The sequence below is a fragment of the Poecilia reticulata genome, linkage group LG6 (assembly GCF_000633615.1).
Source record: "Poecilia reticulata strain Guanapo linkage group LG6, Guppy_female_1.0+MT, whole genome shotgun sequence".
Taxonomy (NCBI): domain Eukaryota; kingdom Metazoa; phylum Chordata; class Actinopteri; order Cyprinodontiformes; family Poeciliidae; genus Poecilia; species Poecilia reticulata.
The window spans coordinates 16,971,442-16,995,997 of NC_024336.1; the positions used below are offsets into that span (position 1 = coordinate 16,971,442).

At 37.2% G+C, this 24,556-nt stretch overlaps 1 protein-coding gene across 4 annotated transcripts in view; it reads left to right on the forward strand.

The window, feature by feature from the left end:
- brsk2a (BR serine/threonine kinase 2a) overlaps positions 1-24,556 on the forward strand; it is a 182,919-nt gene that overhangs the window by 104,302 nt on the left and 54,061 nt on the right. For all 4 annotated transcript variants that reach the window (XM_008411537.2, XM_017305357.1, XM_017305358.1 and 1 more), the window contains exon 3: positions 22,372-22,457. In XM_008411537.2, the coding sequence (XP_008409759.2) occupies positions 22,372-22,457 (86 nt within the window). The remainder of the gene's footprint in view (positions 1-22,371; positions 22,458-24,556) is intronic.

Consider the following 24,556-nt stretch of genomic DNA (forward strand, 5'->3'; position numbering starts at 1 on the left):
TAAATTTAAAGAAGTTGTAGAAAACGTCAGTGTTTTACAAACTAATCCACAAGCATCTTATAGCCAGAATACAGAAAATAATTCTTATTCTGAAAGAAGCAATAATATATGGGAAACATTTAACTTCATATTCACTGTTACAATATGAAGAGTTGCATGTACAAAATGTCAATATCTGTATATTTTACCCACCTGGTGTGAAACCTGTGCATGTTTGGATGAAAACAGATCTGATTTCCTGGCAGAAATTGAAGAAAGACAAAGCTCTTCCTCAACATCTCAGTCTCTCTCTGTTTTTAGTTTTTATAGTAGCCACACTAGAGAAGCTCACTTCACACAGATATGTTGTGGGAAATTGACTCGTGCTCTTTCCAACTACTGCTGAGCTTCACTGTCTTTTCCATCACTGTCATCAGTCTTTCTAGATTCAGTACTCTCACCGCTACCTGTAACATTCGTGCATCACTAATTCTCTTGTTTTAATGTAAAATGCTATGTACCTACTGCCATCTAGTGGTAAGAACATTACATGATTACGCCGCTGCTGCTACTACAGCAGATACTCGAAGATGGCATTATTTGCAGACAATCTCAAAAAATCTTTTAAAACTAATTACGRTATTTTTCGGACTATAGAGCGCACCATACTAGCACCCTCAATTAAAAAAATAAAATAAAATAAAAACTGGAAGCTGYTCTCGGTTTTCCATTAGGACCCAGCAGARKGCYKCGTCCTAATAAATCTGCTGGACGCABCACTCCGTCTCCAAAGTCAAACCATGGTTTCGTTCACACYGAGCTTAAATGCAGCGGCTCTATTTCCCTCCTGTAGTGCCAACCCTCAACTTAAAAGCTGCATGATATGAGTTTGAAAACATTTCTCCGTCGTGCCTGCTGCTAGCATGTGCTTGTTCTAAATGAAAATTAGCACGTTCTTCTTTGATTTACAATTTTGACTTCTAATGATTCACTTCCTGCTAGAGAGCCCCCTGGTGGTTGAAGAAAAATCCGCAGAAAAGCCACAGCGGGCTACAATACGCATGGTTCAAAGTTAAGGAAAAAAGTAGCAGCTTTTAGTCCGGAAAATACGGTACCGTAGTGAAATTGAATAATTTCCACGGCACACCTGACGATCACTCACGGCACACTAGTGTGCCGCGGAACAGTGGTTGAAAAACACTGTTTTAAATCTAGTGTACAGGAAAGTCAAGCTGATACACGCTTTGCTACATATTTCTAGAAAAAGAAAAGGTTGTAACATTGTGGGATATGTTGAAATGACATGCAGCACTGAACAAAAGTATTTTAAATGAGATCTTGTATTGACTCCTGAGTGAAAATGTAGTTTTCTGAACTGTGCTTTCTGTCACTTTTAGATTTACTCACCGCTTTACAAGTTCAGTTTTCATAAAAAACAAGAGTTTACGATTGATTCATCCTCAGCCGTTTCCTCATATGCGAAGCAGTCTTGGTAAAGTTGTAGCAAAATCTACAGTCACTTGTGTGTTTGATTTTGTTAGAAAGGGGTCAAGCAAACTATACCTCCACTCCCACTCATAAAAATCTCAGTTTATTAAAGGATTTATAGTGAGCTACCTGAAATGTAAGTGCTATCAAAGTCTCAGTGCACATCACCTGCGCAGTGCCTTGGCAGCTCAGATTTCATTTCACTGTAAAAATACTTTTTTTTTTCTTGCCAGTCTTTGCTAGATACTCAACCTTACATTATGAGTGAACAGACAGATTTAGTTGCAAGTTGGTCACTGAATTGCTGTTTCTAAAAATGACTGTGGCACTTCTTGCAGCAGTTACACTGCATGACACCTGTGCGTGTTGTGCACACAGTCTGGAAAAAAAAGTCTTGGGCATCTCCAGCCTTCGCTTGAATAGCATATCAGGCCATTTTTATCTTGTTCACTGCTACACAACACTTAAAAACAAAATAAAGTTGGGCTCTTTGTAATGCCTCTCCATAGATATATACAGGATTATTCTAAAAAGTTAGAATATTATAAAGATTATGTGGTATATTCATTTCTTACACATTAAATCAAATATTTCAAGTCTTTTTTTTCTTATTGTAATTTTGATTATTTTAGCTCACATATAGTGAAATACAGGTAAAAACTGGTGCTAAAATGTGAATAGTACTTTTTCTTTGTCTTTATTTAAATAAAGTAACTTTTTTAGATAGTCAAATCTAAATGATATGATTTTAAGATGGTGTACATATTTCAGTTATTTGCACCGTGTATTTATGTTGTCTTTTGAGCCTGTTACAGGATGCCACACCCTTCTCTATAAATGGCACAGCATCATAAGACACTCTGGCTTTGCATCAATGTGTGCCACCCTAAAATTCTCACTCACTCCATCAGGCCATCCCTTGAAAATATTTCTAGAGTTTCCCCAAAAAGACTTAACCTTGATCACTGTTAACCTTTGAAAGCTCGGATAAACGTAAACCCTTGAAAAATCTTTTTTTTTGTATAACATTTCCTATTTATGCTGTTTGAAAATAAAGCATGTAAGGAAAAAAACTACAAGAGGCTTAACTGAAAAATGTCCATTGAAAGCTTTGAAGCTGCAACTTTAAATATATTTTTGCTTAATCTTAAAGAGACATATCTGTACGTTCCTCATTAGATGTCATGATAATTTAGTAAGTGTCAGAAACTGATTGGCTACTTACCGCAGTGTTTCTCTATTTTTTTAATCATATTTGCTCTTTCTCATAACATCCCAGGACTCCTGCTGGGCAGCTTCATTCTGTCTCAGCTCAAAATAGTCATTATATGAAATTGTCTCTTGAGTTGAAGGGGTGGTTATAAAAAAATTAAAAAACTGGCAGTAACCAGGAAACAAAGGACTATATCACAAGATGTTCCAACTTGGAAATTTTCTTTCACAGAGAGAAGTACTTACTGTAATTGTTGGCTTATGAGCTGGAAAGCAGGAAGTGAATGGGTTTGCTCACATCACAGGCTGTCTGAAATGTGAAATTCCCTCAGTTTTCAACATTTCATGCAGAAACACCATTAGACTTCTGATGAAATGCTCTTTGTGCTTGGATATTGCTGTTTGATAAATATTCTGTATAAATCAACTCCTTGCTGTGTGGAAATCTCCCACAGTCTTGTTTTTTTCTTCTTTTGCACTCACTCTACTGCTTTACTCTAGAAATAACTCTTTTTCTGTCTCTTACTCCACTCAACATGCAGTCAGGTATTTCCATGAAGGAAAAGACTGGCCATTTCTGTCGCCTTTGCTCTGACAGAAGTATTATTAGGTGTAGCAGAAGTGGTTGGTGGAACAGCTGCAATATGTGACAGCAGTAAGGTGCGGCAAAAACTGACAGGTCTCCGACAGGACACACACTTGCTGAAGCTGCAGTTCAGAGCCAATTACCGAGCTCTGACATTGTCATTCTTCGCTTAACTGCTGGTCCTCTGTTGGTGCGTGTGTAGCAAGCAGATGTGTACTGAAGTATCTGCATTGAGAGACTGAACTATTAGAGGGATTATTTTAAAGATATTAATGTAATTTTTCATCAGACTGCTTCAGAGAATTGTTGGAGAACCTTAGGGGACAAACAACATCATAAAGACAGAAGCTCAATAGAGTTTTGGAAAAGTTTGAAACAGGATTTGGTTATTAAGAAGTATTTCAATCTTTGAGAATCTTAGATAGCTCCATGTAAACCAGTCATTGGAAATCGAAAGATTATCACCCAACTATTAAATACACTAAAAACACTTGCTGCAGACACAAAGTCTTGTTTGCAAGGCTGAAATGGTTTCACAACTAGATCACATAACATTTCAATAAAACATACAGTAGTTTTGTAGTTGTATATGACAAATTATGAATGTTTCAAAGCACTTAAGATGTATTGGGCATGTTCTGATAAAGTACTTTAAGCTCTTAATATCTTAACGTGGCATTTTCGTTTAGTATAAATCCAGGTTCGTTGTGCACAGAGGCTGAAGCAAACTGTTAGTCCAAGAGGAACCACACAGTTCACACTTCTGCATGGTCACAGCAACACTGATTTTGCAAATAAGATCCACAATCAAATCTTCAGTTCTGAGTTTCCTGCTGCTCCTGGACAGATGTTGACTGCATCCTCCAGCCTCTTTTTCCCCCCAAATATTCCAATTGTTTTGCACTGCAGTCTCTGGTGCTTCTTTTTGTCCTGTCTGCCTGTTTGCCTGTCAAACTGTCAAAGTCACCGGGCAGCACTCTCCTGCTAGGCTCCGGCTGTGAAATGTCACCTTTTAATATGATAATGTCTTTGGTCCCCGTGGTGCCATTAGGGAGAAAATCTGACTCCCCTGGACAGGTCTGTGTGTGCAGCTCTGCTGAAGACACACTCGTGAACAGCTACAGATAATAGACAGAACTGCTCAATAAGAAAATTTCTCCAGTACATATACCACACAGCGAGAGACGCATTACTATGTCTGTGCATGTATGTGTCCTTTATGACCTGTGTCATCCCTCTCCGTCTGTCCTTCTGCTGACTGGCCTTAAGAGTCAAGGGTCTACGGAGATGAGTAGACAGGTTGCATTAATTGTCTTAGAGATTTTTGGCGGAGACCTCTCAGCTCGATTCACTGTGTTGAACTTTATAGAACTAATCTTGCAACATTTTAATCCATGGCCCTACAGGCTGTGACCTAATAGAGCAGAGAGAGCACTGAACTTTCTTGGCTAACATATTCATCGGTGAACTTCCTGTCAGTTTTCTAACAAGGGAATAAGCCTTGACTGTTTTAAAGAACAAGCAGAAGGTAGTGTTTTTTTATTTTAAACACAAAATGTAGCAATGTAGCTACTTGAATAATAAGTGTCTCTGTCTGTGGGAAAAGCCGGCTGTCATATTTTGAAGGATGAGATGGAAACAGACGCATAGAGAATACATTTTATGCACATATGACAGTATGTCAGCAGTATTCGGCACCGAGGGTAAACAGAACAGGAGACGGCACCCTGATCTAAGTACTGTTGAAAATCAACCATTATTCTCTGTGCGTGTGTTTGTGTGTGTTTTGAGTCCATATCTCAAGACCCGGTCCATGTTTCTGAAAGTCAGCCAGCTTCTCTGTCTATATCTGCCACAACTGTGCCGTGGGCCTCGGAGGATGAGACTCAGTGGGAACAGGAGGCGGGGTGAAAGAGAACAAGGCAAAATAGAGAGAGATGGACATGCTGTGTGGACCCCCCACTGAGACAAGATAACACAGATGCCTGTGTAGGGACATCACATCTCTACTTACATTTCCTCCCTAAAGTGGGAGTGTTTTCTATTGATCTGTTAACATGACATTCACACAAACAGAGCAGGCAAGTTGTCATGGTTATTACTGGGGTTGCATGCAAATAAAATAATATCACTAAAATGACAATAAAGTCTGACATTTTGCTAAGCTCAGCATGCATGTCAGACAAAGCTAGTGAACACATATAAGAGATGTGAGATTTTAAGATTAAGTGAAGCATAAAAGTATAGATAAGCCAATAGAGATTCAGCTTTACAGCTATAACTGTGTAGGTATTGACCAGTTTGAGATTATCACATCATAACTTTACATAAAAATGTCATGGTTTGACTATATCGTGCAAAATTTGTGCAGTACAATATTACCACCAAAATTAAATTTATTTAAAATAAAATGTGAGAACTGTTGCGACTGCTTGTAAAACATATAAGATTGATTGTCGGAGCTATAATAAAATAACATTTATTGATTTTGATAGGAAAAAAATTGCTCAAGTAACTTTTAAAACTTAATCACCAAAAAATGTGGACTAAATGTACTTGTTTTCAACTGCTTATTGTTCAAAATGTTGCACATTTTTTTATTCTTTGACATTATATTGAGAAACAACAGGAACCAACAAGCCAGTATTAGCCGGTTCATCTGTCAAGCTATCAGTTTTGGGTAGCAAGCCTACAGTCAGCTGCTGTATAGACATGCCATTCATAGCTTGCCAACAATAGCTGTAAAGCGATATTACCTTAAGAGTGACAGATGTAACATCTTTAGTTTCAGCATAATCACTATGCATGTTTTTTTGCAGCTAGATATATTTCTAAAAGCTCAAATGTGTTTTGAATTTAAGCTTGGGAGGAGTGTACTAGCTTTCTTTCAGCCAGATGACTGCTTTCAGCAACATTCAGAGGTGGTTTTGCAGTTTAGAATTCTGAAATAAAGGGACGTTTACAATTTCGGGGAAATGCTTCTCTGCGCAATCAATTTCAGACACAGGAAGACGAGCCTCTGGTTTGTGCTCACCACTGACCTACTGCTTCTGCAGCTCTTTACGGCATGGTGGCAAAAGTGGTAGGAGCTCATCCCTCAATTGCTGGGTTTCTGGTTCGATTCCCACTCTGTCCACCTCTGTCATTGTGTCCTTGGACATGACAGTTCACCCTGTATCTTTAACACACAAATCTGTGTTAAAGATACGTGTGTTAAAGATACAGATTTGTGTTAACTGGATACAGATAACACAATTCACAAAAGATACAGATTTGTGTTACTTAATCACTTCACTTAAGAATCTTGTTTTTGCATTGTGTGGTCAAAAATTATTAAACCCTTGCTGATTCACATACCATTTTCTTAATTTCATTTTGGCTTGGCAATATTGACATACTATCTTCTTTTCAAATGAATGTTTGTCATGACACAAATATATTTCTTGTTCACTGTCTGACATGGGCTGCATAATAAAAAAAACTATAAAGGGGTCCAAAGACCCTCACAGACGGGTAGAAATGATAAAATTGACATCAAAGAGACCTTTCGGTCAGACAGAAAAGGAAGCAATATTTGAATTTTGCTCAAGTTGAGCAGAACCATAGCAACTCAAGATAATGGGATGCAAGTACAAGGGTCACCTTCTTCTCTTTTAGAATTCAATGCATAGAGATGGATAGCATCAGGAAGTGAAAATGACAGAAAACCCTGGAAAAGAAATTATGGTGTCAAAATAATTAAAGAGCATGCAGACTGTCGCAGCATTTAGATCAATTTCTGTCTAGCTTAGTCACTATGTTCTAGTTACCAATATTTTATTTCTTATTTTGAAAAGTGGCTCAAAGAGTTGGGCCTTTAGAAACCGGAAGACAAGAACTACTATTTGAAAGTATGCTTCCCTTTGATCAACTTAAAAATACACTTATAATACAAAATGTCAGTCATAATAAATCCACATTGTACTTTCTCATCTCTTTCTCATATATCATTGCAATTCCTAAAACCTTCAGCATTTTGGTCACCATTATTTGCATAAGGTGCTGGCCTTTAATCTAGTAAAAGTTGGTCCAACCTACTAATTAAATTAATTCAAGAAACAAATCCAGTGACATTCTAGGTATTTAGGATTATGTCCTAGATGACTGAGAATCTACCCCAATGTAAATTAATGGCAATCAGAGTGTGAAGTCATGACATTTGSAAAATAATAGCCGTCATTTCAGCTCACAAAATGCAATGGTACCTTCTAGAAAATGTTTGAGGGCTCTCTAGGTTAAATTGTGCTTCGGCAGATTCAATTAAAACTGTAAGACGGAAATATTTTATCACAAGAGAATATTGTGCATTTTTGTTGAACTTTGAGAAAGCCTAATTCTGTTGATGATGGGTGTTAGACATACCTGCTGAAGACACTGATATAGGGGAGAAGATGGATGAGAACGAAACATTTACTGCAGCATAATATTAGCTTTACCATGTCTTATACAACACAACCTATCTTTCTAGAGAAAGGCAAAACTTTATTAAGGCTCAGCATAGTCTAGGGCTGAGTTAAATCATTACAAGCTTGCAGCACTAACAACTGGCATAGGGAGTGGGGGTATCTTTGGCATGCAGCAGTTGGTAGTTGCTGTTGTTGCCTGCTCTGTTTCTCCCTCTGAGCCAGCGAGCTGGTGGCGGCTGCTGCTGTCGGGATAAGGACAACTAATTAGCCGGAGTGACTTTCTCTCCTCCTAAAGCTGCATGACATCAAAGTCACTCTGCTGTCCCCAAGCCCAGAGAGAGAACGGAAGAGAGGGAGAGGAGGGATGAAGAATTGAAGGGTGCATGTGGGGGGGAGGGTTGGGATAGTGGATGAACTTAAAGTTGCAATATTTTCTGAAGATGATTTGGAATATCAATGCTTTACTTATTTTTTAATTGATTTTTTTTAATAAACAGAGGGTTTTTTGTGTTTGTCTTGCCCTTGATTTACAAAATTCTTTAACCACACTTCCTTGATTGTATTTTGCTTCAAATTAGTCAAAGTTTGAATGTCATCATTTCGATTTTACACTTCCAGATTATAGTTAATAAATATAGTGAACTATAAGGCAACAATATAAAGGTAACCTCTAACTCAAAAGTTGATGTTGTGTTGAATCTCTACATGCCAAAAAATGAAAAAATAGAAGGTTTAATGTACTACTAAGGATGTTTTTTTGCTACAACAATCAGGCTGAATGGAAGATGAATTTCTATCAGGCTTTGGTTGCTATTTTTTGTAGTTGGCAGGGCTGTGACTTTTCTATTCTACTAACAAAGACACACTGATCTGAACTCCCCCATTGTAGCTCTGACTGCATGTTTCGGGTCATGGTTCTGCTGGTATGAAAACAGCCTTAGTGTCACATTTTATTGCCTCCTCTAACATTTGTGTCATTTAAAAAAAACAAAAAAAAACAAAAAAACAAAAACGCATTCCTGTATTTAGCTTCACCCATCTTCCCACATGGTCTCCACATGGTTTCCAAATGAGGATGCCTTATTTAGGGTCACCGTATGAAGATTTTTTTTCTTCTTCCTGCTGCACAAATCTGTTTTTATGTAAGAAAAAGAAAAATCCTTTTGTCCTCATCCAGCMAGAACACATTCTTTCACATATATTTCCTGTCCTCTACATAACTTATGGTAAACTGCAAACAGGTTCTTTTTGTGTCTTTCTTTCAACAATTACCTTTCTTTTTTTTGCCATTTTCCCATAGTGGCCAAGTTGATGGAGTGCACAAATAACGGTTTTCCTGATGACAAATATTTTCACCGTTGCTATGAGGCTCTGCAGCTTCTCTGACCTTGCCACAAGTCTCTTGTACATTTGTGACTTAATATATTCAATTCATACTCTTTTAATATGCCAATGATGCTTTTGAACAATGCACGTTCATGATGCTGTTTGGTCACTAATGTTTTATAATTAAGCATTGAAGATTTTCATAGACCATTTGTATTTATTAGATTTATTAGATTAGATTATAAACATTGGACTCTGTTTAATAATTATATGACTTCTGAAAATATGTCTTTTTAGGCCTGTCAAAGTAAAATTAGCTAAAACATATATGCAACCTTTTATTTGTTTCAAAAAATCCAATTATGGACTAATTTGTGTTGATTCACATAACGCCAATAAAGTTAAACAAGATTGTGGTGTGAAACACTGTAGAGAGGAAGGGGTATGAATACTTTCTACAAGGCTTTGTATACCAGCCAACATAAACTGTTGAGTGAGTGAGGAGCGTAATGCTTTGACCACATGAATCAGTTTTAATCATGTTATCCTGACACCTCAGTGACTGCGACACAGCTTTTCTCTCTGCCATCTTTTCTCTTTCCCTCCTAATGATTAGATTGGCCATTTTGTATTGCCGCCAGTGGGTTGGGTAAAGAGATGCCTGTGTGTGGATTGTGCACATCCATGCCTCAGAGCGTGCACAGACACTGCTTGAAATAAATGGCTTTCATATGTTCTGCCCCTGCGAGCTGATCTATCAGCTTTGTATGGTTCTCAAGCAGAAGTTGGGACGTAACTCACAGTTAGATCTTGATAGCTTGACTGCACACCAAGCTTATTGAGGTGGTTTAGCTGCTCCCTTCACTCTTTGTTTGTTTAGTGCATTTAAAGGTTATTTTTTACCCTACAATTTATAGAGATAAAACACGAAATATTAATCCAAAATCAGCTCTTCTTCTTGTAATTTTTATTTTATTTTATTTTATTTTAGAAAGTTTTTTTTTACATCTTTTTGTGAGCTAATTCTTCCCTCACAGCAATGTGAAGGAATGGATCTAATGTCATTGATATTCCCTAACAGGTAAAGCCTTTAAACAAGCTCTTTTCTAAATTATGAGCCAATATGAAGGCCACTCAGCATTCTGCTTCCTAATCTGGTCTCAAGTCACTGTTCATAAATCAATGTGTATTACCGTTTTTTACCAGCTTTGTTGACAAAGCTCTGTTGAAATTGGAAATGTGCAATCAATTTAATCCACAGGGTGTCAGATATTTGCAGCTTGTAGACTATAATATTAACTTTAACTTCACCAACATTCCCTTTTTATTTTGGTTGTCGTTAGTTGAAAATGCAAAACATTAAATCACTATAAACCGAACTCTTGAGGGAGTCTTATTTTGTGCCGCTTTAAACAGCTCTTTTTGCTGTTGCTTCATGCCATGGCAAAGCTTATCAAACACGCGGTGTTGTTTGATTTTTACCTTTCATATATCTTATCAAGATAAAACAGAGATGAGTGTAGACAGAATAATGAAATGGAGGTGAACAGAACAGAAGATGTAGCGGGATCCCCCATCGAGCGCGACAGGAGACAGACGGACGTCCAAATCGATGGTGTTTGTTTCTCCTTTCAAAGGGATCAGCCGCTATGTTGTCAGATAGATGAGATATTTATTTGCTCCCTTTTCTGCTATGCTTATTTATGTCGGGCTCATCATATCTGCTTCTTTCATTAAGAATAATGTTGTGGGATGATAACTTTTTGCTCAGTTTTTAAGAGCTTGTTTATTTCTTGGTTTTATCTTGAGATTTGTTAATCTTTTAATGTAACCGTTTGATCTAGTGTGTTTTCATGCGTGTTTCTGTGTGAATACGCGTAATCCTATCTATCACAATTTGGAATAAATACATTTATTCTTCATATTGCAATTTTTTCTTTTCCTTACAGAGCTTAGCATTTTTTTTCTTTTGCCATAGGCATCTCGAGTAAATGAAGGCACCCGGCACTTTTAGCACTAGCTGCTCCTTTTTCTTGACACCTCTGAGCATTGATTGTTAATGACCTCAGTGTGCTGACATTTCTCCACTCACTAACAAATGAGCACTGAGTTCATTTGACATGAACTCTGTAAATCCTAATTAACGAATGTGGAAGCTGAAAGGGACGTCAATTTTTAAAGTTTTTAGTTAACTCGTCCATCTGATATAGACTGAGCTGTTTGTAGCTTATGTGGCGAAAAGTAAAGTATATAAAACAAGTCTTTGTTCAACTTTGTGGTACTTGTAATTCTCCCTCATACTCATGAATTTGGCAGATATGTTATCATATTTCTCAAAAACAATTGTACACTTTAAATGAACTTTTTTCCCCATAATTTGGTGAACTCATTGCTGTAACTTTTCCATAGCAAGGTGTGGAGATTTTCCATTTAATTCCCATCTTTTTCTCTTTATTGTGCACAGTTGCACAATAACCTTGTTTTAAAGTTTTGCAATTTTCTGAACAAAGGTAGCTCAATACACCTGCGTCTTACTTGACTGATTATATTTTCTTTCAGCGTTTTAAGATTTGCTAATAGAAATGGCCATTGAGTTGCATCAGATGCCCCAGGGAAAGATGCAATTTTGAATATGAAAAGAGGCCTAATTTAGGTTAATAAACATAAGAAGAGTACAGAAGATGATCCTCAATGTATTAAATGTTAATTGGTTTATGAACCAAAATTATGATCAGAGAAATATTCTCAAAAGTGATTTCTTCTGTTTGTTTCCAGCAGTAGACAAATTTGGCACAACAGACATTCAGAAAGCTGAAGCAATATATGAAMATTTTGTGAAAAAGTTCCATAGTTTTTGTTTCTCATTTCAGAAAGTGAAACGCTTGTATTATACAAACTTATTACACATAGCAAAATATTTTATCTTGAAACTTGAAATGTAGCATTACAGAGAATTAGAAACGTATATAAGATCAATAAAAAGAACAATCAAAAAGTGTTTTTCTTTGTACTTGGTTGGGGCTCCAACACAGCCCTTCATTTCTTCTGAAGGTCCCATAAATTATCAATGATTTTGCATKACAATCTTTTTAAGGCTGTGGTTATCTGTGATGCTGGTGCACTTTTTCCTATCTTTTTCTTTCCACTCAACTGACTGTGAATAAGTTTGAATACATTGCCACAAAGTTATATAAAACAAAGGCTTGACATATTAAATATTTTTGATGTATTATTAATGTCCTATATGTAATGAATGTATATAATGAGTTCACAGACTAGGGATACAAAAGTATTACTACTGACTGCCTGAAAAATCAGTTTTCTTGTAAATTGCCTTTGCATCATCATGTAGTACTCRTACTCAAACACCAACATGGTGTTTACAACATGGCCGTCTCCACTTTTACACCTACATAGAAGTTCATTATTACACCCATTTGTGGAAGACCTCTGCCATCAAAGTCAATTAGGACCAAGGTTATCCACGGACATGTCTGTTAGTATGGAATGATGTGGCTTGCCATGAGTTTAAATGTCTTCCTGATGGATCCGTCAACAGAACAGAAACATGATTACAGAGACTGAATGAGCGAAACCAAGAGTAAATGAGGGGCAGGAGAGAAAGATGAAGGAGGGGGAGGAATACTAAAATTGGGTTTGGGTGGGAAGCAGTAATGAGAGCCATTTCATAGGATGGTAGATGGATAAAGGATACGGATTAGCAAGCCAGGAAAGACTGTGTCCTGATTGATTTACATGTCTCTGACATTGATCAGACTCCCCAGTGGAGGGACTTTACCTGCTATGTTCAAAGGATGACTGATAAAGTGATTATCTAAAAACCCTGCTGTGTTTTCTGACTGTGTATCTGTGTTTATATGTGTGAAGATGTGCAGTTGTATTTCAAGAGGTTCCCAAGGTGGAGAGAAAACCAATAAGCAAAGAGAGATGAAAGTAAGGGGAAGAATATTTTTTTCACCTTCAGTTTAGCAGCTTTGACAGGAATAGAACTGTACAGTTACGGTTTTATTTCATATTTGTCCTGCTCTCTGTGGGTCCAACTCAGTTGTGGAAGATAACAAAGTTACCTGTATGAACTTGTTACCTCAACAAATGCGGTTAAACGTGCGACCCTGAACTTGTCTTTGTAGATTCCTTATCCAATTTGGAAGAAACAGGTTTTTTCCAAAAACAGATTTTGTCAACATAAAGTTGAAAATGTTGTGATGAACAACAAGAGTTACGCCTTGACTCCCTGTTACGAAGGTCTTTAAACACAGTTGTGAAGTGTATATTTGAATTGTGGACACATAGTGTCAAATTCTTCTCTTTCGGCAATAATGAAAAAGCTCACAGACACAAATCCATGTACACACCAGTTTGGCTACCCTCTGTAACTGGGAGAAAACACAATTTGTGTCCCACTGGCTCACTGACCAACATATGGATGGAAGTCGCTCATGGCTTGCAGTGATCAGTGGTGTGTGAGTACACTGTTTCATAGTCATGTGTCTACATGTCATAAGTATGAATGGATGACTTACTGACTGGTGTTGTTTGTGAGCCAGTAGCCAAGCTGTGCCATGTTCTCCCCATYTGCTCATTTACAGTTGGCTAACTGTGGTCTTCCGTCCGGTCGTTACCTCAATAATGCTCCTTCATCCAACTGTCAAGTTTACATTTATTTGATGCATGCACACAAAATTGATCTGTTTAAAGACCATATTAAAATGTCTCAAAGATTTTAAGAAGGGAAACTAGACAAAATCTTGTCTTCTGGTCATCTTATGCTTTTGGGAGAAGGTAAAGTTGAGTGCAAATTTATTTCTACACTTGGACTAGATTTAAAGTAACAAGAATCTTTTAAGAAATAATAAAACAAAAAAAAATTAAAAAGGAGTGAGTTTTGAATACCATATTTTTTCCCTTGCTTACATTTTCTTAAAATCTATGGGGACATCTTTCTAATTGCTGACCAGCCTTTTGCATGTTTCTACTGGTAATTTGATCATTTCTTTTTTGGGGCGAGCTCAAAGACCATTTGGCGCTGAAAGGCCCTCTTTGCCATTAACCTAATCTTAAGCACAGGTTCACAGATTCTCTTTAGTGAACAATTATTTTGGAGAAAAAAAATTGTTGCATGCTGAAAAGTAATTATACCCTTTCATAATAGTCAATAAGAAATCAGTTATTGGAATTCTAGCAATTAAATGCTTCTGGTATTTGCAGACAGCAGGCGAGGTTTTTGGACGTCTCAACCGGTAATTTTGACCATTCATCTGTTGTTGAGGTTGAAACGCCTCCTGGCTCTCTCAGATTCAAGTTGGGACTCTGGCTGCCCCACTTCAGACCATTTATATTACAGCCACTCACCAACATATTGGTAAAATGAAATGATTAATTTGCCTCTAAATCTGCCAGGAGGAAAACTCATTTTGGGCTTGACTGTAGATGACTTGTCTGGTGAAATCCAAGTGAGACAACAAATAGATTGCCTGCCGACGTCCAAATTCGTGGCAGAGGTCCCATGCGAGTCTCAAGTTCAAATTCAACATGGCTGCTGGGTATAAAACTAAAGAAAGTTTCAGAAATACACAATTTATTTTCTTCTGAGACTTTGGACCTTGTGAAACCAGTCACACACAGTACTGTAAGTGTGAAACATCAATCTTTAAATATGTTCCTTTGCGTTTGATTAAAAAAAAAAAAAAGTTAATAAGCATTTTTATCTTAAGTGGTTAGGTTTGCTACAACAATTGGTAAGTCCTACAACCCCACCTGAATTCAAAGTTCCAAGACATATTCACTGCAGGGTTAACATTAAAAAAATTACAAATTAAATTAGTCCAAAAAAGAAAAAAAGCAGATTCATGAATGCAACAATATTTAAAAAACCTTACTGTAGGATATTTTTTAATTTTAAAATTTTAGTTACACATACATGTTGCATGTGTTGCATGTGTTGACCTGGTCTCTATAAATACCGTACTGTATGTATTCAGCGTTTGTATTCAGAAGGTGAATTAAAATGCACTGCACTTTTCGGATTTATCGGTTAAAACGTGTCAAACCTCCAAATTAAATGGGGTATAAATTTTTTCTCTAGGCACTCTCATTGAATTAATCCCTTGTTTCCTTTAAGTTCACAAGCTTAGCAGTTTTGATTGTTTGCTCATCACCTTGTTATCACGTTTGGTTTGCGTTATGATCCTGCTGAAAAGGCGTCCGTTCACCATGTTGTATTAATTAACTGCATAAGAGCCTGCAGGACCCGAGGGGTTTTTGAGGTGGGTTGATAGAGATTGCACTGCCTCTCTTTACTCTCAATCCTTAACAATTATTCCTCATCAATACAGAGAATTGCATATTTTTCTCTTTGGAAGCCTTCCATATTCACTCCATCTCCCTTTGTTTATCCTATTGTTTTTATTTTTATTTTTTATATCTACCCAGTTATTCTTGCATTTACTTTGGTCTCCATGTTGGCAAGCCACCCGCATGTTTTCTTTTTTTTTTTTTCCTGACACACATGGCTGCCCTGTTGACTTTGATCCTCAGATCTTGGTATCAAGGGACCTTTCGCTGGCATGCCTGGGGGAGGTGACAGAAATATCTGTGTTTTCCTTCTGCGTGCAAGAGAGCGAATGAGGTAAAGGACTGAGACAGTGTGAGGTGCAATAATGGCTGAGTGAGAGATGACAGAGCCTGTGATCCATTATTTTCCCCTTTGAGATTTTGGGCTGGTCCCTCTGTGTGGTCGCTCTTTGACATACGCAGCATCAATCTAATCACCTTGCATCTTTTTGCCTGTCTCTGTCTTTCTTTAATCCTCTGTCATCTCTTGCTAACCACTATGATCTAACCAGTAATTTGTTTGTGCATCCTTTCAGTCATTCAGGTGCAGGGCTGTAATTTAGAGAATCAATTGCCAGCTGATGGAGCTTTGCTAAAGTTGTTCTCGTACTCTGAATGTGGAGCGTCATTTTCTTATTGCCTCATTTGTCCTGAGAGCCCCCACACGTTCCAGTTCTTCTCGCCTGTGCCTTTCATACACGACTTTATGAAAATAATACATTATCCATACTTAAAATTCAGTTTTAGTAACAAATGTCATAGCAAAAGCTAAAGGCCAAGATGAAGAAAATCATTTTTCTAAAGGATCTGATAAAGCAAATGAGAGTGTCATTGTAAATGTCTCTCTGGGGTTATTATGTTTACTGGCTACCAAAAAGACCCCTAACCCCAGACTGAGCAATTGTAACATGGATATAAAGTTTCATTTTGAGACGGGTTCAGCATATAAAATCTGTGCCCAACCATTATACGAAAACTTTGGTTTACTCTACATCAGTGTTTCTCAATCTTTTTTGGCCCAGCGCCCCCCTAGCCCTTATCCATGTCCCTCACCGCCCCCCACCAAAGAATTTGCAGGCTACTTTGCACTGACTATTATTATATCATTAATATTACTATCACTATTGTAGATGTTTTGATTTTTATTCTTGTTTCTGTATTTATCATCAAAAATAATTTCCCAGAGAACAAAAAAGTAATGGGAATAGAAATTATTTTCACAGGCGTCTATGAAAAATGCAATGAACATTCAACTTAAWATTGGTAGGCCTAACAGCAGCCAATCAGAGTGGAAACAATATTCTTATTTTGTGCCATTTTCTAGTTGTTAAATATTGCACAAAATGAGCAGATAAAAGATGTTCAACATGCCAGTTTAAACTTTGAACTATTTGCAAAACGACTGAGCTCTGCAACATTAAACCATGGATAGAACTGTAACTACATTAATCATGGCTCTTCTTCTCTTCAGTGTTTGTCAGTTTATGGTGGTGCAGCTCTGTGTTGCCTTCAGGAGAATGGGACATCAGAGTATCATCCATAAAATTTCACCCACATGGCATTTATTGTGCAAACCAGAGCTTTCAGTGGAAAAACAAAAGTTCCAGATCCGTTTAATGCCATACAAATATGAGACAGAAACATGGATTATATCTTTATACAGACCTGTCTATTGATTTATAGATTTATAGTTTTACTGGACAGAAATTACAAAGAACAAATCTGGTTCTTAATCAAATCCTAATGAGTCAAATTGAAAGTGTCATGGAGTCGTCAGCCTCATGACATTAACACTGACATTAAAAATAATATTGCAGAAATAAATACCTAATTAAAAACATAAATAAGTGATCAGTTCTTTACTGTTATGGACTGTAAGATATATTTATTCTCAGTACTAGATATGGTCTCAACAAACCCATGACATTTCAACAATATTATTTTACCTTTTATCTGGAAATAGTGTCTGTTTATTCTTCCTACACAGTCCTCTGTATTAATTATTGCTCGAAAGGTCTTGCCATACCACTTTATTCCTCTGTATTTACTTTAGTTTCTTAGTTTATTCTTGCATTTTGTTCTTCATTCATTTCCATCTAGTTTCCTTTGATTAGTATTATCCTCTCTTGGTTTATTGCTATGTACACTTTAGTTTCTTTCCTGTTGCTAGATTTACTTGATCATTTATTGACGCTTCTCCTGTTTCAGAGTTTTGCGCAATGTGCGCGTCTTTTTTTTTTTTTAAGCCCCTAAGGTGCAGGACGGTCGGGAAGCGTATCGATGGGGAAAAGGCAGACTGACATAAACATTTTAAAACAACGGAAACAATTTCTGCATTCTGATTATTGAAATTTAAAAGTGCTGTGGTACCGTTATTCTATCACCCCTCTTTCATACCGGACCACTTACAGCACCGGTGTTAACGCTATAAAATGAACGCTCTCTATCGTGGTATCACCCATGGAGGGATTTTTTGATTTCTTTATTTAAATGGGTTAATTTTTCAGAGGGATACACAGTGAAGGTATCGTGATTTTAGCTACCAGTAGCAGGAGAACGGAGCTGCGCCAAGAAGCTAACAGAAGCTAACAAACACTGAATAGAAGAAGAGCTACCATTGATACAGATGCAGCCAAGCATGGTTTAATGTTACACAATACAGTTTTACAAAGTTGCTCAAAGTCTAAACTGGCATTGTTGTGCATTTAAGGTGTAAAGTTTACCTTAGACCAAACGCCCCCCAAAGGCATCCCAGCGCCCCCCTTTTGTAAAAGTGTCCGCCAGCGCCCCCTGCCGTCCTCTGAACGCCCCCTGGGGGGCGGTACCGCCCACGTTGAGAACCGCTATTCTACAACAAGAATCACCAACTGATCTTCTTTTGTGTGGAGGGATGCGACTCAAATTGGAAACCCTGTGTAAGTTAGAGTAGTCGGTCCCAATCTTCACATTCTCTAACAAGCTCCTCTTCTGCTCATAATCACCAAAATAATAACCACCACTGCTTGCTCTCAGCCACTGGATTTGGATGATGTTTTTCCCCCTCAGTTTTATCTTGGAGGATTGATCAAATTGGTATTTGAAATTGTGGCAAATCATAAGAGGAAGACAGAAGGCAAGAATGATAAAAAGGTAAGGTGTGTTCAGCCGACCACCTGTCCACCTGTGCGTGTGTGTGTGTGTTAGTGATCGGTGCTCAAGAGTCTGCTAATGAAGTACTTTGGAGAAATGGCAGCTGAATAGAAGTGCCTACACTCACAGATGTGAAACTTAATGAGAAAGAGTGTGCTATATTCAGGATACAGGCCAAGACAGAATATGGCCACCTGGAATTTAAAACTTTTGGAGGGGGTGGATGTGTGCATTTGGCGGTCTGATAAAAAGTGAGAAAGCAATTACTCACTGTCTTATGCTTGGAGTAGATGAGCAATAATTTATTCAGCAGCACAACACATTTTTTCCTCTCCTTTTTGCAATTAATAGAAAGCGAGTTGTCACTGTATTTTCAAATCGTTGTGGGATAATCACTGTTGTTTAATTCAACAGTTTTGTTTATATCATGAAAGAGCAAAACCTGGTTCACAGATTTACATTAGTGCATTAATCAGCAGCTAATCTAATAAGAAGGCGGTTTTAGTCCTAAGCCTTTACACTGAGCCTCGTTTCTCTTATTTAATTAACAAAAGACTGGAGAGGGGAATCTTAGGAAGCCAGCTGCCTGATTTGAGGCATTTCGGTGGCTCATCCCCACCTGAGACCTGCTTAGCATTAGTCTCTTTGCAGGGAACCCCACTGCTAGGCCAGACACCACGGGCTTGCTCTTAATAACACACCTCAGCCTAAGGTGAGAAAGTGGCATAGTTTAGGGCTGCTGATGGAACTCATTAGTTTCTGGATTAGTCCAAGTGCTTTCATTACGTGGTACTTCATGGTACTGTTAACTATGCATTTACCACTTTACCCCATTTAGATTAGCTTGGTCCTTAGATTTAACACCGTTCCCACCTGTGACTTTTTAAGGCTTTACTTCGCTTGCCCTGTGCTAGGCTTTTCCTCAAGAGAGATTAAATATGATCGCTCAGCAGGGGAGAGGTGTCTGTCAACCAGCTGTGAGATAGGAACTTGACTTAAAGGAAGAAAACCTTAAAAAGGTTGTATCTTGTGAAGTAAAATCACACAGAACTACACAAGAGGTAAAAAAAAAAAAGTGCTGGAAACAAGATAACATATTAGAGTATATACAGTGGATTGGAAAAGTATCCATAACTCTTAACTGTTTTAGTTAGTCATGTTACAACAATGCCTTCAATATACTGTTTTGGGATGTTATGCTATTTATGTGACCAATTAAAATTAAAATGTTAACCTCTAAAACAGCATTTTTTTATGCTTTGGCAAGTGTTTTTTTTTTCTTTTTTCTAGGACTACATTTTACTTAACTCCATTAATATCCTCTATAACTTTAGACGGCTTCCCAGTGTCCATGCCAAAGAAACGTACGTTTAATGATGAAAATGCTGTTGGGTTGATGTGCTGTGTCGTTTTCTGTTCATGTTTAGCTTTTTTGTTTGGATTCGTCAACCTTTTTTCCTTAAATGTCGCTTCCATGGCTTGTGGCTGACTCAAACAGGTACTCTGGTTTTCTTTCAACATGGGTTGTCTTGTTGCCACTCTTCCACAAAGAATTTATAAGTAGTAGCTGTCTCCCACCTGAGATGTGAATCTCTGTAACTCCTTCATAGTATCTACAATATTCTCTGCTCTCTGTTTTGCCCTTGAGTTGAGATGATTTTAATATTTTTTAGTGTTTGCATCTGGCATTTAACAAGTCACAGTACTCAGTTTGCTTACAAATTATTAGCTTATATGTTTTTTTTTAATCTATGAAGTACCTAAAATACTGACAAACTCTAATCCTCCTTGAAACCTTTTTCAACACTTAAGCTGTATGTCATCAGTCAGCACAAGAAGAGGTGTATTTGTCAACTAGCAGGTCAAATCAAGAACTACTTCTTGGTTCAAAATAAGAGACTCGGGCAGAGACACATTTATTTGGCGATCATAATAATGGCTTAAACTTACTTAACAAGATGACATCACATGCTGACGTCAACTGGTTAAATATTTGTGGAATAAAAAAAAAATCGTGTGACCTTTTTAATTACATGCTGAAGACCTCATCACACCATGACTATTTAGAGTAAATGGTTAATCTTAGTTGTATTAATACTAGTAGGCTACTTTACTGTAGGCTACTTTAAAAGCTTCACGTTTATTTATTGGAAAATGATTAAGTTTAATTAGGCTGTATTTTCTTTTTATCGTAATGTTTTGTGACTTATGACCTTTTCAAGTGTGTTGATGAGCGTTGTTATCTTTGAGACTATAATTATTAATCATGTATCTAGATGGATTACAGGTAGCACTGACGGGAGCAATTATTGGTAAATGACATTGTTAAAAATAATTATTTTTGAGGGGCTTTATTTCACACCCAGCTGAGCAAACAGCTTTATAGGAATTTAACAGAAACACGGCGAGCCGACAGATCAAAGTTTGCTTTCGTTCCGCAGAAATGCTCATGAAAACCCAAACACTGTGAGGAAGACATAAAAGCAACGTGAAGGCTGTCACAGGCATGGTGAAACTGACTTTGATGAAATCAAGTTAAGACAGAAGAGCCTTTAATTCACATGACTCTTTGATCTCCATCTTTGTCAGGAAAAGTTAGAATCCATTTGAAATGTGAAAGAGTAGGGTGAGCAGATAACATGGAGGAGAGCAGGCTTGCTGAGGATTAGCAGTGGCTTCTGTCAGAGTGGTTTCCCATGCTGATTTTCAGTGTCAGCTGAACATGCTGACAACGATCTCTAGAGATGCTGACACAAGTCCAAACTGATCAGCTCTATTATGGTGAATTTCGACTCTCGCCGCTCTCAATAGTGAACTGAAAATATCTCTCAGAAGCTCAGAAGTTGTAAAGTCTAGAGTCGACTCCTCGCTTGTTCTGACTTGTTCTGTCTTTATATGAACAATCAATATGTCAGACACTTGTGGAATAAAGGAGCTACTGAAGGAGCTGTCTGGACATTTTACACTCCTTTGTATCCAGAGGCTGCAGGCTTGGTGGACAGAAATACCCGATTATGACAGGTTGCTCTCTGCGCTGCTGTCTAAACAAGCTGGCCCTTATACAGCAAAAGAACACCACTGGAATATGAAATAAAATTCAGTATGAACAATGCATTGAAAAAGTATTAGACCTGTCTTTTATTTTTTAGTATTACAACTACAGTTTTACTGGGATTTTCTCATGAAAATAATATGTGAATGTATGTCGAGCCCTATCCTACTGTTTTAACAAAGCTAGCCGGAGCTCAGGTTGAGTAGATAACAGTACAGTTTTTATTAGATAAATTGTACAAAAATGCAGTTTTGTGTGTTTTTGTACCAAAAACTGGGCAAAATATCATATGTAGGAACCTGATGGATACATCCTCCTAAAAGACTTACATCATGTAATTGCATCAAAAAATGTTTGTAAAACATGTTATATGTATAATTTTACCTTTCTACATCACAGCTATTCACTACTTTGTGTTGATACCTACTCCCTACCATAAAACACATAAAATGTTGATCTTGTGTAATTCGAAAAGGAGGTATGAATACTTTTGCTAGCCATAGTAGTTTCTACCCCTTTTTTTTAAGCAGCCCACATTTCTACTTGTGCTTGGGAGATAAATGGTAGAAATATGTTTTTGACTTGCATTATTCTATCTCCTGATTTTCCTGATCTACCTCACAAATGACTCCCAGCTAACCTCAAGATAAACCCACTGGCTAGACCTCATCTTATAAAAATAAAGAAGAAGGATTGAGGGTTTATTAATATTTTTATTGGAATTTAACAGTGTGAATTTTTTAGTAATCAAATCCTCTTTTGCTCTTTTCCCTCTGAATGTTTCTCTTTCTCTCTTACAGGTGGAGCGAGAAATAGCTATTTTGAAGCTCATAGAACACCCACATGTTTTAAAGCTTCACGACGTCTATGAAAATAAAAAATACTTGTAAGTATGATCAATTTCTTCCACCAGTCAAAACTCTTTTCTTTATTTCAAATTTTCCTTTATTGCAGTCTCGGGTTACATAAAGTATTTAAGTTGTAACATCTGTAGAAATGTTCATCTGTCCACCGTTTCATTAGTTTGTCTGTCTATTCACTCAGCTGCCCATCCATCTGTTTGCACCTTTTTCAACGGTCTTGCTGACTGTTGCAGGTCGCATATCTAAATGCAGAAATGTTCGCAGTATTTAAGTTAAGTATTTATGTGTCCTTTGCTCTTGAAATTTAGTCTGGGAAAGTATGGAACTTTTACATAAAATAAAAAAAAATCTAAGGAACTTTTTACATTATATTCACTGTTAATGATATCATTTCTCTCAGGTGGTCTCTTAGGAGTAGTGATTTTAATGCAGCAGATCATCTTATGATTGCAGGGCAACTGTGACTGCCTTCAAGGGCTTGGATGCTCCATTAGTACTGGCATTGAGCATTTATTTGGTCACGCACACCAGGGGACTGCTAATAGCAAGGGGGAAGTCACTGTAATAAAAACGTCACGATGTGCTTATCAGCGTCAACACCACCGCATTAAGAAACATTTGCCATGGAGAGGCGACTGCAGCAGCTGTGTTTACACACAGACGCTAAATCTATTAACTAAGTTTAACAGCACTGAGTGACAACCCCATCAGTTAGAAGACCTCCCGATCTGCAGAGGATTGCTTGTCAACTAAATTCAGTTACTTCTTATCTGCAGCTTTATGGGTCATGTACAGTATTGGGCATGCTGAATGGTCCATGCCATCCTTTTCAGAGGCTATGGCATGCAGAAAATTTGAATTCAAGTCAGTAATTGGATTTTGAAAATCTCATTTTTTGCTCATTGCTTCATCACTTTTGACAGACGGTCACCAGTAGCATCACAGAAGACAAATTACTTTACATTTGCGTAAAGCGTCAGACTCCAACACATAAACCCGTATCACTAATGCGATTTTGCTCTTCACATGGTTCAGATTCCTGCTCGGATATCACCACTTGAAAGCCATTAATTGATAGGCATGCAGCGTGTTTGGTTTTAGCACTCCCAGAGCTTTAAAGATTTATTATTTTTGCTGGCACAAATCCTACAGCAAGCTGTTAAAACTAATGTGGTGTTTATGTATATGGGAGGTGGCGAGAATTTGATACTTAGCCCAACAATAAGTTATTTATAGGTTGAATGAATGAACATATTATGACACTGAGATAAATTATGCCTTTAAAAATGAAAAATGCTCACGTCTGAGACTGCAGTGCATCTTGGAACCCTTGATTTGTGTGCGCGTGTTGTTTTCAGTTTATTTAGAGCTTAGGTAACAAAATGGTAGCCTCAAGTTCCTTTTACATTATAAATTAGAAACTTTAAAAAAAATTTGTTGCAAATCCTGTAGTTTGCCATAGATTTTGTAAGCCATTTGCTTTCTTTGTACAATTGAAAAAAAAAAAGATCAAACCCTTAAAGAAATAACTAGTTAGAACTGTTAAACTAAATCCTTGTAGGTATGGTAGCTACTGGGACAGAGATCTCTTACAAAAATTACATTTGGTTTGTCTTTGATTAGTTTTGATTTGTTTTTAAGATATTTATAATAAAAAATATTTAGAAAGTATTACATAACTGAAACAATAATTGAAATACCAACTCATTAAACTTAGCTTAAAGAAGTTGTGGCAAATTATGGACCACAAGGGCTGTGTGTTCTGCATAATTTAGATATCACTGCTCCAAACACACCTGTTCTACATCACTGGCTCATTAAAAGGCCTCTGCAGAAGTTGTTAAGTTGTTGACATGCTGAGGTGGTAATAATCCATTTGAATTTAACAAAATTCCAAATTAATGCTATTTTTCCCCCTTATATTGTTTCCTGTGTCTTATCTAGGTTATACAGCTTCAGTAGCTGTGTATGACCAGTGTTTCAGAAAGTTTTCTTCTAACAAAATGTGTCTCAGAGGAAGTGGTGCCTATATATATCTATCTATCTATCTATCTATCTATCTATCTATCTATCTATCTATCTATCTATCTATCTATCTATCTATCTATCTATCTATCTATCT